Source organism: Hippichthys cyanospilos, chromosome 1 (genome assembly GCF_059441005.1).
Source record: "Hippichthys cyanospilos isolate Australia breed blue-spotted pipefish chromosome 1, RoL_Hcya_1.0, whole genome shotgun sequence".
NCBI lineage: Eukaryota > Metazoa > Chordata > Actinopteri > Syngnathiformes > Syngnathidae > Hippichthys > Hippichthys cyanospilos.
In genome coordinates this window covers 20,128,735-20,147,960 of record NC_142369.1, presented here as the reverse complement: position 1 = coordinate 20,147,960, position 19,226 = coordinate 20,128,735, and the positions used below count along the sequence as shown (strand labels likewise).

General features: G+C 41.0%; 1 protein-coding gene across 3 annotated transcripts in view; it reads left to right on the top strand.

The window, feature by feature from the left end:
• Nucleotides 1–69: 69 nt before the first annotated feature.
• The window catches only part of LOC148429610 (ras-specific guanine nucleotide-releasing factor 2), a 39,020-nt gene continuing 19,863 nt past the window's right edge, over nt 70–19,226 (top strand). For 2 of the 3 annotated variants that reach the window (XM_088415870.1, XM_088415854.1), the window contains exons 1-10: nt 70–607; nt 12,853–12,959; nt 13,690–13,837; nt 16,795–16,884; nt 16,958–17,094; nt 17,897–18,013; nt 18,120–18,199; nt 18,289–18,482; nt 18,728–18,837; nt 18,916–19,034. In XM_088415870.1, coding sequence (XP_088271996.1) covers nt 332–607; nt 12,853–12,959; nt 13,690–13,837; nt 16,795–16,884; nt 16,958–17,094; nt 17,897–18,013; nt 18,120–18,199; nt 18,289–18,482; nt 18,728–18,837; nt 18,916–19,034 — 1,378 coding nt within the window. In that variant the 5' untranslated portion in view covers nt 70–331. The remainder of the gene's footprint in view (nt 608–12,852; nt 12,960–13,689; nt 13,838–16,794; nt 16,885–16,957; nt 17,095–17,896; nt 18,014–18,119; nt 18,200–18,288; nt 18,483–18,727; nt 18,838–18,915; nt 19,035–19,226) is intronic. The other variant, XM_088415863.1, reaches the window with a different exon arrangement.

Here is a 19,226-nt window from a genome sequence, read left to right as displayed (position 1 = left end):
GGAGGGAGGGGCGGAGGCTCCTGCTTACGTGTGTGCCACAGTCAAAAGCCGATTACAGTTTATCTCTTCTGTGTCATTCTGCCCTCGTCCGCTTGAGGCTTTCTCGATGTTGCCGCCGAAGTTGTGAGCGAGCGTCATGGATTCTCCTTTGGCGTCCCCGGGCATGAGGATCTCCGCGGACGCCGCGCTTGCGCCGGCGCTGCAACTTTTACGCACGGCTCGGCTCCACTGAGCTCCTCCAGTGGGCAACCCCCCATCCCCCTCCTCCCCTTTACGGAGATGGCCGAGCGTTGACCGAAACGGAACAGAAGAAGTCAAAGAAGATCTCAGGATGCAGAAGAGCGTGCGTTACAACGAGGGTCACGCGCTCTTCTTGTCGGCGGTGGCGCGTAAAGAGGGCACCAAACGCGGCTACTTGAGCAAGAAGACGGCCGAGAATAGCCGCTGGCATGACAAGTTCTTCGCCCTTTACCAAAATGTCCTCTTCTACTTCGACAACGAGCAGAGCGCCCGCCCCGCCGGGATATACCTGTTGGAAGGTTGCACCTGCGAGCGCGCACCCGCACCCAAAATCTCCACGACTGGGAAGGAAGCCCTTGAGAAACAGGTGGGAAACGGTAGATGTTTAACGCATACGCTATTATCGCTAAGAATAACGTGTGTAACATGATGGGAACATGCGGAGAAAATGTCAAAGTGTGCCCCATCTGGCCGCAATCATAATCATAAAGAACATTTTGCAGCCTCCGCACTGTATGGAAAACTAGTTAACTGTCTCTTTCAATGTAAGGAAACTCCACCAACTCCACCACACTTTATTGCTGCCAAATGGCCAAACGCTGCATAATTGCATGCATGAAACAAACTCAGTAGTTTGCATTTTCAGTGTTGTGAAACTTGATCTTCATTAAAAGGCGGGTTTCTAATGGTTTGACTTTAATGGGATTCATATCATCTCACATAACGTAGTTCCAAACTACGTTATGTGAGAGCGGTTTCTAATATTTTGGTCACCTTAACCATCCAAATAACTCATAGCATCAGTGTTGTGGTTGTGGATTTGAACGGTATCATACTGAGAACTGTATTTTTTGGTTTATTTAAGGTCAACAAAATCTAGTGCTATTTTAACATGAAGCAAAAATATTTGTTTTGGCTGTCACACGGTTACAAAAATGTTAGAAAACGCTCTCGGTATGACACTGTGGTTTTAGCTATGTGTCAATGAGATGCTTATAAAATGATCTTTTTTAAGGCATATTGTTTGGCCTTGGTCATCATTAGTTTGCCTATTGCTGTGAGCGGTCGTTGTATAAAGCTCTGCATAATTATGCTTGTGTAAAGTTGCATAAAAAGGCAGCATCAGCAGCACAGTTGGAACATCTCTGCAGTCTCAGTGCCTCCTCCCTGCAGGTGATCCTTCTCCAAGGAAGGAGTCAGTTGCGCAATGCATTGACTCCCTTTTCCATGCTGCAGCAGAGCCATACTTTTGATGTGATGATGTGGAATTTGAACGCGCTTGTTATTATACTGCCCATGCCCAGGGTGAAATGTGACTCGTTGTCACTGCTTAAACCATCGTGTAGAGCCAATGCGGCAACAAGTTGTTTTGAGTTTGCACTCTGCTGAAGTCAAAATCCAACTCAAAATAGGTGTCTTGCTTTCATTTCATGTGGTTTTACAGTGTTCCCTTGCTGTATTGCATGAAATTTGCTGAAAACAAAAAATACAACACATCATAGACTGGCTAACAAATTGCATGGCGTCATGGCTTGAAAGCAGTTTAACAGATATTTGAACACAAACGGTGGAGTAACACATGTAGACCGATACAACACTCCGTCATAAATTAGTCATAAATAGTCATAAATTCTGCAGACTATGTGAAGAATGAATAATATTACACTGATCCAAGGACTTGACTGTATGCTTAAATGATGCTGTTCTGCCTTGCTCAGGTTGCTAAGAAACACCAGAAAAAAAGCACAATTTCCATTGAAATGAAGCAAAAAACGTGCCAAAAGCTGTTCACTTCTTCACATGTGTTTTTGAATAAAGTGCAGTATTATAGAGATATTTTTCAGGGTTTTTTTTTTTTTTGAGGGCGGCTGGATCAGATTAATAATACTTTATTTGGAAAAGATAGCAGAAACGCAAAGGTTGACTTACCAATGTCACATATCACCCCAACATGTCCCGTCTCTCAAAGGCACACGTGCACTGTATTTAACATACAGACATTTTTATTTTATTTTATTTTTTTACAGTGAGTAACGTTTTGAAAAAAATGCAACCCTTTTATTCCTTAAAAGTATAGTTAATATTTATTGGTATTCATTTACATATTTAGCTAATATTTATAATTGCACAGTAACAGAAGCTCAATTTAAACATTTACTTAATGTTTGAATACTGAGAATAAAAACTGTACAGTGATCCCCCCTACTTCCCGGTTAATGGGGGCTGTCAACCCCCCGTGAAGTCTGAAACCCGCGAAGTAGGGTATCAGTTCCTAGATTTCTATGTACGCCCCAATATAGCCGCAGTAACCATAAACAATACTTTTTTTTGTATTTTTGACTATTTTATTTCCTTTCTCCCATTATTTAACATTAAATTATCCTTCTTAACATTATTAATTAACATGATTGTATATTCATTAAATGACTAATATTACTTAGTTTGTTGAGAATTTGTTCTCAGGACTGGTTATCTGCACCAAGACTCCGGTGGAAGAGTACGCAAGTCATCACGTAGAACCTGACATTTATTTTGGCTCATGTATGGTGAAGTGCACTCCTTGAGACAGACAGGCATTCCTTGTACATATCAAACAACAACAATAATTTTCTACTCAAGTGTGCTTCTATGATACATCAACTCCTTATGTGGTCTGTAGGTCATTGACTTGGATTTCCAGCATCATTTGTTGGTTGTGCAAGTGATGAAATAGCTCATTGGCGAGTACTTTACAGCTTTCAAGTGTCCTGTTGGGTGATGCCTCTATGTGGTTGTGTCCAGGGAGTACCTATCGTTGGACTTTCATCAGCATTGTCCAAGACACTCAAGTGAATCTATTCATTCCTTTATGGAAAAATGAAAATAAATAAATAAATAAATAAATACTGTAAATACATAAAGTCACTGCGAAGGTGGCAGGAGTAGCGTGACATTTTTACTTATATATTTTGCTCCAAATTAGATATAAGTATTGAGAAAACAAAAACTCTGTGAAATAAATCTTCAAATCTGTGGGTTCTGATATCCGGGATTATTTGGGGCTCAAACGTAAACTGAATACTCCCATGGTCATGGTATGTATTGTGATCTGAATTTAAGATCAAACATTATAATAGATGTATATCTAAATGGCTTATAGTCACATATGATGCATTATAGGGTTTGCCAAAAAAAAGACAAAACAAAAAATTCATAGAAAATGAAACTAATAAAAAAAATGCAGTAATATCATAAACAGGGTGCACTTTCCTCATGTTCTGGAGTTAACTCACAGTATGGTTAATGACCACACACTCTGTAGAATACCTCAAACATTCATAGACATATTCATGCAATGCACCAAACAGAAATGATTTCTGCGTGAGCACATTGCAGCAAAAACATTTTTTTGGGAAACATTTTATCATTCGACGCACCAAAATCAGAGCAGCTGCATGTCACAAGTTGCAGGGGAAGGGATACTTTTTTTTTTTTTCCACAAGTGCAGAGATAAAGAAAAAATGAGTCTTCAGTCGGTACCACGCTAATTTTTCAAATGTTCATACTGTATGTCGATTTTTATTTTTCATATCATTTGTTCAAAAAGTTCTTCGCATGTCGTTTGTATATTGAGTTTTTCGTGCTGGGACTTTCGTTTCCCAATACCCCTCACTGTATACGTTTGACCTCGTGTCTACTGCGTGGAACTGTTCCATAAATCGACTTGGTTTGATTTTCCTGTTAGTTTGCTATTCATTGTTGTTACTCTTCACTGTAACGCTCTTGAAATGTCTGAGCGTCGTATACTAGTGGTCCCCAACCTTTCTATCACCATTAACGCCAATGTAATGGGAGCCCTGGGCTTGTTTTTCTGCAACAAGCCAGGCCCAGCAAGGTGCTTGGATCCATCCAAATTTACATTCACTTGACTCTGTTGTTGTGTTTTTGTTGCGGTCATTGCAGAAAACCCCGCTTCACACAGATTGGATTTCAGAACTCTCAAGCATACTTTCAAGGCCAATGTAGGCTATTCTCCTGCCTTCGCTGGGGCTTTTCCCCTTCCCAAAGACATTTTCCAAAGTTTCTTACTCATTTTGCTACTCTGTATGGGAAATTTTGCGACCAGGTACCCCTTAATCCACAGATTGGTACCGTGCCAGAGACCGGTGGTTGTGGAACCCCGTCGTATACCATCAAAGCACTTATTCTGACGCTTCACAGCTTTATATTTCAAATGAGCTTTGCGTCTAGCATCACCGCTCCACCTCCTTTCATAATGTGTTGCATTCAGCTACTTCCGTCCATCCTTTAACACTTATCAGAGGTATATCTTAAATAGGGTTACTTCATTTTAATTAGTGACATAGAGGAGCTGCGGTTGTTAAGTGTTTAGTTTTGATAGCTAGCCACCTCAGTTATGTGCATTCACACAGTAGTTCATACAACAGCTAAGGCAACAGGCAGGATGGGTCACAATTTGATGCGGATGCATCATTTCTTCATTTATTTATTCATTCATTCATGCATTCATTCATTTATTTATTTATTTATAACCAGCTTCGCCCTGGTTAAAATGGATTGGGCTGACAGCTCTGTGGTCCTGCAAATCCCAATCTATACAGTTGGGTAAATTAGTACTATCCAGCACAAATGTAGCACATTTAGTCTTAGCGGTCAATTGATTCAGTCCAGAAAGCACTGTGGGCAAAGATCATGTTCAGTTTTAAGTCGGCCTATTTGTGTTGACTTCTGGTGCTGTATGTTTGTTATTGTTTTTGCGGTTCGCATTTGTGATGCAACTGCACTGCAATGTTTTGATGTCAGAATTAAGGCAGCAGATGTCAAATGGTTTTAGAAATATTTAATTTCATTTTATTAATTGAGTAGACAAATGATAATAGACTTTGTGTTATTAAAAACACTAATGCGTCATAACCAACAATTTTCCTGCAACTCTTTTTTTTTTTTTACTTTTTTACTATTTTACTAATTTTTTTTTAATTAAAAGTCATTCTCCCACTGTTTTTTTTTCTAATCAACTTACCTCAAGGATACGCATTTCCATTAAACCTGTCCGAATAGATTAGTTGTTATGATTATCCTTGTATGTTGCACCGTGCACTGTGTTTCTGATGTTTCTCGTTTGTCTTTCTCCCTCCGGCCTGTCTCATCCTCGCACTACAGCTGTGATGCTTAATTAGGGTTATTTTCAATCTGCCCTAAGCCGCAAGCCTGTATTCTTCCACACATGTTATAAGTGCATAGCCATGCACTTAGGAGGAATAAAACAAGTCATCGCTGTTATGTTTTTCTTTTTTTTGGGGGGGGGTGCTCAGTTCTCGGTGGTCATCAACTTGAAGGGAGGTGCTCCATGTGCAGTATCTGTGTAGGCTTTTTTGCGTGTGTGCATTGAAGTGAAGCAGTCAGGTAACCTGCAGTGTATCACACCCCCACAGTGAGCCACAATACAAGCGCACAAAGCCTTCCTCGTTCTGCGCCGTACTCTCACAAAGATACGAACCCTTCAAATCATTTGGAGTGCATTCACACTGGTCTGAATGGTTTCCACAGCGACGGTGCCACTGCTATTTCAACTCCTGTGTGTTTTTTGTATGTATTTGACTCAGTATATGTAAACAAGTGCACCACATTCCTGGCAGGGCGCAATGATTATTGATCACGCAGTTGGTCACCGAAGGACATTTGATGCATTTTTTAATGTATGTGGATGACCCTGAAGCAGTTTTATTTTACATTTTCTGCCAATGCTGTCCATACACGTTTGATCAAAAAGATCCAAGCTTGCTTTTACAGAAGATGCGGTATATTTTCAAGCCAGCAATCCAACAAAGATATCATATGACATCTTTTTTTTCCCCCTCAAACAGCGACAGAATACAACAGAATAATTCATGGTTACTTTACCATGGCAAAGCCCTGACACTTTTATTTATTCATTTATTTTGCCGAGTTTCTGGGCTTTAAATGATCTTTAAGAAGATCAGCTTTGAAAATGCTGACGACAGAGGATGCCAGAATAATTCTTTCAGCATTGCATGAATTCAATGTAGGATTTGAATATATCAGTATCTCCGTGGGGGACACCCTCAACTGGTTGCCAGTCAATTGCAGGGCACACGAGACAAACAACCACTGACACACCCAATCACACTTAAGGACAATTTAGTGTGTCCTATACACCTGCCATGCATGTTTTTAACGTGTGGGAGGAATCCAGAGTGCTCGAAGAGAACCCACGCAGGCCCAGGGAGAACATGTAAACTCCACATGGGAAGGCCGGAGCCAGCTGGAATTTTACTTGGGTGCTTCAACTGTGAGGCGAACATGCTCACCGCTCAACCCCTCATCTACCGAGCCGCCTAATACATACATACATACATATGTATCCCGTATGTATATATATATATATTTTTTTTTATTATTTTTTTTTTCCCTGCAGCTTCAGTTACATTTTGCCTGAGGAAACTTTGTATAATTTACTTAACAAGCGCATGTTTTCAGTATGTATTTTGTATATGGATTATTTAAACTTTTCACGAGACGGCAGATATTCTCCATTTCTCAACTGATTTCATTCAAATCCATTTTCGCCATTGGCCTGGCCTGATGGCTTGGGGCCAACACCTGACTGTGTCGGACCACCCAGAGGTCACTAATGATGACCGGCCATCAGTAAACATTTCACGAATAAAGAAGACGATATCAAAAAGCCCCTGCTTTTTTTCATATCAGCTTTCAAGATATAGATTTAGTCATCACTGCTTTTGTCCCCTGCTGTTCATATTTGATTGTCCCCATTTCCCGCAATTATTTGCATTCTTTTCACTGAGTATACACTCTTCACTACAACTGCAGTTTAGGTAGGTGGATAGGTAGACAGATTGTCATTACACCTGCACAAGTACGAGGCACCAAAATTCACTAAACAGTGTAGCTATTAACTTAAGTGTTGTTTTAAATAGCAATGTCTATATATCACAAAATGTATATAGCCAATCACGGTTCATGCATTGCGGCTTTCAAATGTCCGATCATGTACCATTAGCGCTTACTGTCCCTATAAAGCATATGTCATATGTGAAGTTCTGGACAAAATTGCTTGGCAGTCATACAGAAAACAATTTCAATAACAGTTGTACATGCAAGCTTCAAAGACAGACACACTCGCAGTGGGTGATAGCTCTGGGGGAAATGAGTCTCAGTAGTGCGCAGTGATGTTATTGTTATTGCTCACATCTATAGTAGCCACACATGGAGGAAAGGTGGCACACCCCACAGGGTCTTTAAGCCATATATTGTCGTGTCAACTATTAAGATCCTCAAGCTTCTGTGCTGCGCTAATAAGCCCGCACAATTGCAAAACAAACATTGTAAAGCAGATTTACAGTTTATTCAGGCACATCTGTTGTTACAAAGTGAAAGGAAAATCCTCTGTGACATTTTACGGCTAGAAGGTCGGATGCCGGCAATCCCTCTCTAAGTGATGGACAAACATTGCAGGAGTATGTTCCAGATGTGGGAACATGGTTCATAAAATGTTGGATGAGTAAACACAAGGGCTTCATTACAAGATGCGTTTCAATATGCTGTGTTTACTTCATGTGCTTGCCTCCAATTGAAGGTGCAGTTACACTGCGACATACCGAAAAGCTGTTGCTGCTATTTTGCTTAGCTTATTTCATTCGCTACCAAAGAAGGTCAAACCGTTGCGATACAATGTGTAAGTATAGAAACTACGCTCAATAAATCACAAATGCAATGCTTATCGCACTCGTTTATCTTCATGTGAATGCATTGTCTTCAGCGCTCTCACTGATCAAACATCCTCAGTTGGTTTTGTTCTCTTTGTTGTTGCAGCATGTACAGTGATGTATAAGAAATGTCCACTTTGTCGGCCCTGTGGGAGCCCAGCAGGGGTGGAGCTCAAGATAGGCAGATAATGAGAATGAGAAGGGCAGATTGGGAGTGGGATCCAGAAGACTGGTGGGTGGGGATAACAACAGTAAACAGTTTATGATTCGAAACGTTTTTTTTTTTTTTTTACAAATGACTTGTATTGTTTCCTCAGCCGGTTTAACCCTTTATTGGTCGATGGGTGCTCTGGTGGAAATAAGATGACGGGAGGTGAAAATAATGCATTATATATAATGTATATGACCTATGGGAAGACATGAGGTATTTAGTCAGCTTTAGGCTACATAAATGCCTTCATTGATGCTGTGGAACTTTTTGACAACATACCCTTTTTTCTGTAATCACTGCAGTGAATACAGCAAATGTTATTGTAAAGACCTCAACATTTATAATCATGACAAAATGTGAAGCAGTGATACAGCCATAATTTGGGTGGCTCGGTGGAGGAGTGGTTACCACGTCTGCCTCACGGTTCAGGGTCCCGAGTTCAATCCCGGCTCTCTCTGGTCTTCCTGTGTGGAGTTTGCATGTTCTCCCCAAGCCCGCTTGGGTGCTCTCAGGCACTGGACAGCTGGGATAGCCCAGGGTGACCAAGCCGGTCACCCTGGTAATGATTAGCAGCTGTAGAAGTTGGATTGCTATATGGATGGACATCATTTTTCATTTTATTTAATTATATGGGCTTTCATTATTGTTATTATTATTATGTTCCTTTGGTTTGTTTATTTTACCATACTCATTTTTTTCTCAATTTTTTATGCCACTTTGTGTCCTCATTAGGGTAGCTAATTAGCTGAGGTCCTATCTGAACAAAGTTATAACTTCATCAGTGTTCAAGAATGATCCCATTTATCAGTCCCTGTATTAGATCACATAGTATTAATCAGACAATTGGTAGTCGATTTATAGGGCAAGAAAACAGTCAGCGCAGTTACAGTTACCTTGGTACTATAGAATGTGAAGGTACAGTAGCAGTGACAAGTTGACCAAAATAATACACGAATCTCACATATATTTTAGTGTCATTTGCAGTACACTTCATATTTATATGGAAAATAACACAAATATTAGATCAGTATTTCACGGAATTTGTTTATTGGTGGTCTAGAACGTAACCTCTAAGATAATGGATTATAGTATATCGGATAACAATAAAAAAAAAAAAAGACAACATACCTACTGATGACAATCACAGACGTGAGGGTTTACAGTATTCAAGCAGTATCCCACAAGAAGCAGCACTGTACTGTAAATAATCACAGCTGTGATTTCTTTATGTGGCCGAATATAAAAACAGCATCTTAACAGTTAGCCATTAATGTACAATGCTAACTAATCAAAGTGTCTTCTTTTGACAAAATAAATCTAACAAAATGCTCAATATCTTGTCATAAAACTAATGCAACTTGTTTCAATTCCACGGAGCAAGATGGAAAAGCAGTCCACCACGTTAAGTCACATCTTGCTGTTGTGTTGTTTTGGAAGCCTGTCTTTGTATTTGCTTAGTGATTTGACTTTTGACCAATCCAGGGTGTAGTCTGCCTTTCGCCTGATGTCAAATGAGACATGGTCCCAGTCGCCCTCAACAGATTTGTTTGTATTTTTGTACAACAGCTTGTCAACACAGCGAAAAGTATTTCTAATTGATGATGCTCATTTTTGACTAATTGTAATGCATCTAGCAAACAGTGAAGAACAATGTCAGTGAGAGCCTCAGGCATAGCTGGTGCCCGAAGCAATGATTTTTGTCAAATTCATTAATGCTACATAGCCTGTAGGCATTCATGGTTTCATTCCTCTGTGTAAAACCAATTCCGTGCCTTCGATATATTCATGTAGTGTGGTGTTTTAATTTTGCATTTTCAAAGTAAGGCCAAATGTAAGTAAATCAACAGTAGTGCCTTGCTTTATTTATTTATTTAAGCCTTTCACACCTGTTCATAAATATTCATAAAGATAATACTTTTAGACCACCATGGGTTCCATTTGTCCAATGAATTCATAACCACAATTGCACCTCTCATGCTTTAATCTTTAATTAGAAATATAGCTGTTTTGTTCTAAACCCGTATATGTCGTCCACTTGTTTCCGATTCATTTCGTGTGTGAGGGCGTTGCACTTCAATGACCCTGGGATAATTGTGAAGGAATATTACGATTAGCTGCTCCTCATTGTTGCTCCTCATTTCCCTCATGTTCCTTAAGAGTATCTCCTCCAGATGAGCATTTCGGTGATGGAAGTGGAGGGCTTGTTCCTACTGTTTACTTTTTTCTAGAAGCATTCCACTTCGTCTAAGTGGAAATTCTTACTGTACAGTGAAAGGCCTTGGTGATTAGGAGGAGACACTGTGAAGTGTGATCATGTGAGTAATTTGGATGGATGTGTGTGTGTGTGTGTGTGTGTGAGAGAGAGAGAGAGAGAGAGAGAGAGAGAGAGAGAGAGAGAGAGAGAGAGAGAGAGAGAGAGAGAGAGAGAGAGAGAGAGAGAGAGAATGCGCACAGGAACTGTAAAGCTGTGCGTTTCTCATATTTACATAACATGTTGCTAATACCGGTCAAAAACATTATAAATGACAGTGCAGTGCAAAATACAATATACAATATACACAATAATAACGCGTTTGTTTAATGTGCAGTCAATCAAAACACAGATTGATTATTGTCGTGATTGCTCGACCGAATCTTGTTACATCAGATGCCACTACTATTTTAGGACAGATTAATGTGAGGGACTACCAGTTGGATGCATACTTCTGCCAGCGCATTTGCTCAAATTGCTTTCAACAACGATAAGTAATGCGTGTTATTTGTCTAACTGAATGCACGGATCATGTTAATGATTCCACATAGTAATTATCAACAAACATTTAAGTTTGTAGGAAAATAAAATTTCAATCTGCATGCTTGATTTCTACAATTGTCTGCTTCAGGAAATCACAATGTCCCATCACTAGTGACTTGTATTTACAACAAGCCCACAGGCAACCTTTGAGGTCTTGGGAACCACCTGGCCCACAGACACCATACTGGTACTACATTTCGTAGCTCGGCAAGTAAAGGGATTTCATTGTGTTGCGTTACTAAGCATATGACAGTAAAACTCGTTATTTGTTTAGATATCATTGTTTCATGACACATTAAAACGTTGAAGTGACAAAGCCACATCCGGTATTTGCTCGCATTATTGTTGTAATCTGATTCACGACCGAATGATTTATGTTTCCGCCACACTTGTTCACGTCGCCTATTTCTTCCGGAACTTGTGATATGGATCAAGAGGAGTTCAAAACACAAGCGCGGCTGATAGTGGAAGCGTAAAACCAGGGCAAAAGAGTTGGCGTTGCCATGGACACGCTCCCCTATTAGACACAATTTAGAAACATGCACATGCTAAGGCAATATTATGTAAGAGCTCTTTCTTCCTTCCATCTCGGGATCCCACGGTGCCTTTCTGTCAAAGACTGTTACAGCAAGGATTAGCGTCGATGTAATGATGTCCCAGCAGTCAGTGAATCAAAGTGACAGGTGCTTTTAAAATAATAAATAGTCAAACAGATAATAAAATGAGTAAAGCCTGGACACGAGGAAGGAGATGCTGCTGCTTTTGTCCCAATAACCCCTGTGACTCCAGCCCATCTCCATAGCCACGGATCCTGTCCGTCCTCCTGGGGGGCAAACGTCTATGCCTCCTCTGGACTCGGTGTGCTTCACTGAATCCTCACTGAGACACAAAGGGATGAAAGCATGAGGGGATGCCGAGACGGGGGCGTGGGGGGGGCTTGGAGAGGAGGTAGAGTGGGATGAGAGGTGAAGTGCAAAGAGAGAGGAAGGGAAGAGCAAAAGTCCACTCGGCACTGTAAGTCTTGTGTTTGTGTTTTTGCCCAGCTAAGAATAGCAGCTCTTGTGCTAACCCAATGCCCCAGGACGTGGCCATTTGAATAAAAGCTTCTATCACTTCACACGGTACTACTCCATGTTCTGTTCTCTAGGTGAGTGCTTGTGTTGGCGTGTGTCTGTATGCAGCACACATTTTAAAATCTATACAATATCTTTTCTGTGACAGACATATACTGTACATTAGTTCCACCGAAATGTTTTGGAATATGGCCTTACATTAACACCTCACTTGATGATCTACAACCGGGAATTAGCCTGGTGATTTGGAATTCACCCTAATACGTACAAATGGGCCATTTGGGGGCCATTTTGTCTTCTCCAAGGTACAGCTTTTGCTCCAGTGGAAAACGATTGGACGATTTCTTAATTTCTGCATTTTTTTTGCAGTTATAGTTTGCTGTTGTTGAATTTGCTTGTTTGCCTGCCTCATTCCTGTGTTTGTAGCGTTCTGCTGCTTACAATGCATAACTTCTTTTTTTTTTATTCTCAAAACAAAAACTAGTGCAGCCCAGTTATGTTGACTTACATTTCATTAGTGCAGCAAATGTTGTTTGTTGGTTACTACCTTGTGAGTACACTCTTCTAAATGCCCAAACGCCCTGTAATAATGAGCATCGTTGTTGTTTTTTTTATGGGTGTTAGTGCCTCTTGAGCTATTTTATTGATTGAACCTGAGCTACGAAAGATTGTAAAATCGGACGCAGTAAAAGGAAACAGCTTCTTAAACCTGCAATGAAGGAGTTCATTTCCAAGTGTGTTGTGTTTGACAAGTCCCTCTTTCTCTTACAATTGCACCCGCAGCACTACTTCCTCGTGGTCTTCGGTCATGATGGACAGAAGCCTCTGGAGCTGCGAACGGAGGAGGAGGTGGAGTGTGACCAATGGGTGGAGGCAATTCAGCAGGCCAGGTACGCAACGATGGCTCACAAAAGTACATTTCATGGGATCTCATGTCTGTTCCAATAAGATTCAGACTCATATAAATGTGTGTGCTTCAGATCATGGACGGCCATACTTGTGAGAACGGTTTTGAGTTTTCTATCAACATAATGAGGACATTTTGGAGAAGTGAGGACATTTAGGCCGATCCTCACATATTCAGACCTCTTTTTCAGGGTCAAGACTTGCTTTTAGAGGATAGGTTTGAATTGGGTTAGGGTTGAACTTCAGTTAAGAGTTCAGGCAGTGCTTCTCAAATAGTGGGTCTGGCCCCACGAGGGGAGGGGGAAGATGACCCCACGGAAAAGGATTTGTTTTTGTCATGTGAAATGTAATTGCTATAAAATAAGAATTTTGATCCTTTTTTTCAGGCACTTTGATGACACCTGGTTATTTTTTTTCTGTTTTAGACTAAGCTATAACTAGTATAAACACTGTAAAAAATGATGAACAGTTGTTGAAAGTTGATTTATTTTACTTTTTTCTTTTGTTAATGTTAAAAAGAATACAGGTTTAGTATACTTTATAGAGTGTGAATGGGGGGGGCTTGGCAAAATATAACTGAGAAGCACTGGGTTAGGGTCAGGCTATCATTTCTGGTTAAAGTTATTATATTATTAATATTCATTAATATTTCCTCGGTTGCTGCTCAAGCTGATATTTCGGCAACATCATAAAAGGACACCCGCTCCCTTTCAGTTATTCTGACATCATCATCGAGCGAGAGGTACTGATGCAGAAGTACATCCACCTGGTACAGATCGTAGAGACGGAGAAGGTGGCTGCCAATCAGCTGCGCACACAACTGGAGGACCAGGATACCGAGATCGAGAGGTTGAAAGCCGAGGTATGGAGCAACACACACGAGAGACACTTTGTTAGGTACACCCGTGGAGTCCATTGAGCTCTAATACAAGAACTGCATAAGCACAAGGCAACTGGCAAGGTTCAACATTAAAATATAACTTTTGCTAATCATCATCACTGATAAAAGTACACATATTGATTCAACTCTTAATTAAAAGTTAAAAAGAAGAATTACTGAAATGAAACCATTTCCATTGTGCTCATAATGCTGCCAAATTACATTTTGGCTGCAGAAGTTGAAACAAATTCAAATCAAGAAGGCATATGGAGCAGAAAGTACAGATGGCAATTTTCAAATGTAGGCTTGAACACAAAATCTTACCTGAACAGCACCACCCTGTGCACTTCTGCCTTTTTGATTAGAGTCCATCCGCCAGGCACGTGTTTATGTCTAATACACATACACTCTATGTCCCTTGTGGTTAGAATGCATTGTGTGTATCTCAGCATGTGCATTTGTGTGGAGGGATTGATTGGCGCAACCAGCGTGGGAGGGGATAAAGGCGAGCCTCACGTTCCTACAAGCAGCTGACAAGCAAATCTAACACACCGTGTCCCTCCCGTATTGCACTTGTAACACACTCACACGAGCGTGCGCACACACGAGCTTGCGCACGCTCATTCAATCACTCACTCAGGCCTTAATGACCTCTGCCATGTTGTTAATCTTGATTGATTCATTCCTCATAAACACCCGACCGCAGGTAATTATTGGTTTATAGAAAAGCCAATCCATTGCAATCAAATAAACAGTTAATGAGCGTGCGGCGGCATTTTCATGAATGGATAGTTGAACGGTAATGAGGATAGCTCTGATATCACTTCTGCTACTTGTTGATGAACAACCTTGAAATAAGTGGTTTCACATCACTGGTTGCATTGGTAAACTTTGGACTTTATGCCTCACGTTAAACACGTGGAATCGCTGAACTGAGAACCAAGCCTCTGCCGATGGTCCCAAATAGTTTTTGAATAAGACTTTCTTTGTGTGGAATGTGAGTCTCAGCTTGTCTCATTAATGAGAGAAACGCCAACATATTTGAAGGCACCTCATATTCAAACAGTGAACATACCCTAATGGACGTGCATCATCATTCAGCCTATAAATATTGATTTAACATAAAAAATATCAATTGCTTTGTAATCATACTTTTTTGACAAATTAATTGAAATAAGACAATTTTCAGATTTTGCTCTCTTTCTTCATGCTGGGTAGGAATTACTGATCTTGCATTTTTCAAAAAATAGTGAACGTATCATGGACAGTATGATGAAATAGTAGTCAGAAGAAATCAGTCTCAGTCTCTACCTCCGACACTTAGCAACAATGAAGACTCTAAATTGTCCATCGGTGTGAATATGCCAAACTTGCCCCTATGGAAAATACTGATTCGTACGTATCCGGCTACCCGGCGTAAGTCGAGGTTTTACGAAATTATCATCCAGGTTTATTGTGCGTTGAAGTGTGGATGTCCTGTGTCGGATGACTGTCAACACGCTGGTGCTTGGTGAACATGAAAGTTGCAGGCTAAGCAGCAATTGGCCCCAAGTGGACCAGCAGCTATCATCTCTATAAATCAACGCTCCACCCCCATGTATTGTACTGTGCCTCACTAATTGCTCTTATAAACAATTCGTCTGTATTGTATTGGCACCGTGATCCTTTGCATGTGAAGCCCTGCAGATCATCAAAATGCTAACGTAATACTTTCTTTTTTTTTTAAATCAGGGAACATCTGCCTGTGTAATGGGGCCACACATGAAAAAACATTATCATTTGAGAGCCAGTGTGCAGCCGGCAATTCGTCTCATTAAAAACACACTCTTGCTTGTGTGTGTCCGTGTGTGTGGTGCTCAGTGTTTATGAATAATTAAACCAGCTAGCCGCTGTAACTATCAACAGTTGGCATCATCCTCTTCGCAAGCATTTGCATGATGCTGCTGCTGCTGCAAGTGTGTCCGATTTTTCCTGGATCAAGTTTAGTTTCAAGCAAAATCGCTGCAAGGCAAAAGAATCTAATGTTACACGCAGAGGCGGGCGCTCGCCAAAAGAAGAAAAAAAAAAAGCTTTTAGCAGCTCTGCTCACATTTGGGGAAAAAAAAAAAAAGAATTACTGTATTTGCAATTACCAGGCTGTTCCTCTTTTTTTTTCTGCAAGCTTTTGGGTTTCAAACCTGGAGAGATAGGTGCTGACTTTCTTGCCCTCTGGCAGGAAGTGTCACGTTTTGAAATGCTACTACGGGTGAATGGACTTTATGTAATGTTCATAAAGGAGCTGCCACAGATGGAATAGGTCTTAACACCAGGCTTTCAAAGCTATTTACACTTGGCTGCCAGAAAAATAACATGTCCTGAGCCTGAAGACAATTTCTCATGCTTTGCTTGCGCAACAATATGAACCCCAGTAAAATGACATTTGTTGGTTCTGTTAATTTTCTAAAGAATACACAAATTAGAAAAATACATCTTTGCTGGCAACAATCGAACAATAAAATCAGATAATAGTTTTCTATTTTGATTGACAGCATTTGTTGATAGTCGCCCTTGAGTTACTGTTTTAAATGCTTATCATGTAACACTTATCCATGAACTCCAGCACATGCCGCAATGATAGAAAAAACAAACAAACAAAAAAACGCTTGTTGCAGCAGGTGTGTCGGCCATACTTCAGTTGATCAACATTCAAACATCAAGTCACAAAATACCTGTGTGCTCATTTTCCCTTCAAACTGCTAATACAAAAACACCCTACATTTGTGAATCCGATTTTCAAGTCAGCGCTTTACCAGTCATTAGCCCCACTGCGCATTTCTGCCGCGGCGGTATTATTTCCTATCATAGAAAATGTGCCGTTTCACGAATATGTGTACAGCTTTATGAAATATTCAAATATATCATGTGCGTTTTTATCCGCACGATATGATTTATGTATGCAGATCATTGCTCTGAACAAAACCAAGGAGCGCATGAGGCCTTACCACGTCAACCATGAAACAGAAGATCCGGACATCAAAAAGATCAAGAAGGTAAGTGTTTTCGACTGCGCTAAGAGTCTTCATCATCTGAGCTGTTCCAAGTTTGTTGCTCGCTTCAATTCAGGTGCAGAGCTTCATGCGGGGCTGGCTCTGTCGCAGGAAGTGGAAGATCATCGTGCAGGATTACATCTGCTCTCCTCATGCCGAGAGCATGAGGAAGCGGAACCAGATCGTCTTTAACATGGTGGAAGCAGAGACTGAGTACGTATCCATGCGTTGAAAAAGTTTTGAAGTGTGTGATTTCGTCAGGGTGCTAAATACAGCAGTTGTCTGCTTTCGTAAATAATGAAACAACTTAAAATATTGTTCATGTTTGTTGTTTGTGATAAACTGAGCTCAGTTGAGATCCCTAACACAGAACAGAACTAGTATAAACACATTTTGCTCCCAAGTTACAAAAAAAAAAAAAGAATCACCCAAACAGTGGTTTGTTCAATTATTTAGTTGGGTCACTTGTATCCAAATAGCCAAAAAGTACTTCACTATTTGTTTGTTGTTTAAGCAGCAAATCCCGATTCAACTCAAATGGGCCACTAATTGCTCTTTTCTCGATAAACACGCCACCATCCAAAATATGAAAAAATCTCATTCACTTTTTAAAAACATTTTAGCATATATCACGAGTGAATGCAGCTAACGGAGGAAGGGATGAAATATGCATATCTGCACATTAACTGTTTGTCGCGCGCACGGCAATTCAAACATTGCCTTTAGCCTAGCGCAGCTGACTCAACGCTAAGATTCGTCCTCATTCCAATCGGAAAAATCTGATTCGGCATCGGCCTTAAACGACCAATCGGCTTTTCGATTTCAGCTACCGCCGATGAGTGGTGTCCTGCCATGAACATATCGGTAATTGAGACCCTAGTTAAAAACATGGCATCCATAAATCACGTGACATGGATTCAACCAACGAAGCGGCGCTTTGCTTTGAAGAACGTCCAGGCTTTCTTTTTGCAGCGCGATACTGCAGTTTGCTGTTGTCTCCCGACATTGATGGCAGGTACGTCCACCAGCTCTACATCCTGGTCAACTGCTTCCTCAGACCACTGAGGATGGCCGCCAGCTCCAAGAAGCCCCCCATCAGCCACGATGACGTCAGCAGCATATTCCTCAACAGGTGCGGGCTGACGAATGGACAGATTTAGCTTCTATTCAAGTGGCAGACGTGCTAATTATGCAGAGTGAGTTGACAAAAGCGACGTGTACGCTGTGTTGTGTTACAGCGAGACCATCATGTTCCTACATGAGATTTTCCACCAAGGCTTGAAGGCCAGGCTCGCCAACTGGCCCACGCTGGTGCTGGGTAAGCTGTTGCTTGACACCGCGCGCACAAGCGCATGAATTTATACTCCTTCATTTTTGTGTCGCGCTGACGGCCTGTGTGAATTCCAGCCGACCTTTTTGACATCCTGCTGCCCATGCTGAACATCTATCAAGAGTTTGTGAGAAACCATCAGTACAGCCTGCAGGTCCTGGCCAACTGTAAGCAGAACAGAGACTTCGACAAGCTGCTCAAACAGTACGAGTCCAACGCCGCCTGCGAGGGGAGGATGCTCGAGACCTTCCTCACCTACCCCATGTTCCAGGTTGCTGCACACACAGCCAGCCTGTCAGTTGCGGGAATTGAACTGAAACTCAGAACAGACATAGTATTCTGGTTTAGGTATATTCGCATAGGTTCTTCATTCATCTCGTGAGGGAAATTGAGACAACCATGACTACTAAAAATGAATACATTTTCAACAAGATAATTACTTGAGATTCACCAGTAGGCTCGAACTTTTCTGTAGCGCGTTTGTCCGAATTATCGATTGGTTCTATCTTGTATAAGATTCCTCGCTACATCATCACCCTGCATGAGCTATTGGCACACACGCCGCACGAGCATGTGGAGCGCAAGAGCCTCGAGTTTGCAAAATCCAAACTGGAGGAACTGTCCAGGTAAAGACTTTGTGTTTCTCATGAGCAACCATCTTTCTTCTTAGTTTTTGACACTGATAACTGATGTGTTGTGGTCAGGGTCATGCACGACGAGGTGAGTGACACGGAGAATATTCGTAAGAATCTGGCCATCGAGAGGATGATCGTGGAGGGTTGTGACATCCTCCTGGACACCAGCCAAACCTTCGTCAGGCAGGGTGAGTCTTCTGCCCGAATGAAAAATATTAATATTTCTCAGTACATTTATGACAAAAATGATATAAAAATAACATTTTTTCAAGTGAGCAGCTAAATTGAGACAATTTGGAAAGCATGAAATGTGAGCCGGCTGGTTCATCTCTGAGCATATGGGGAACATTTTCAGTCAAAATTGTACCATATTATATGGT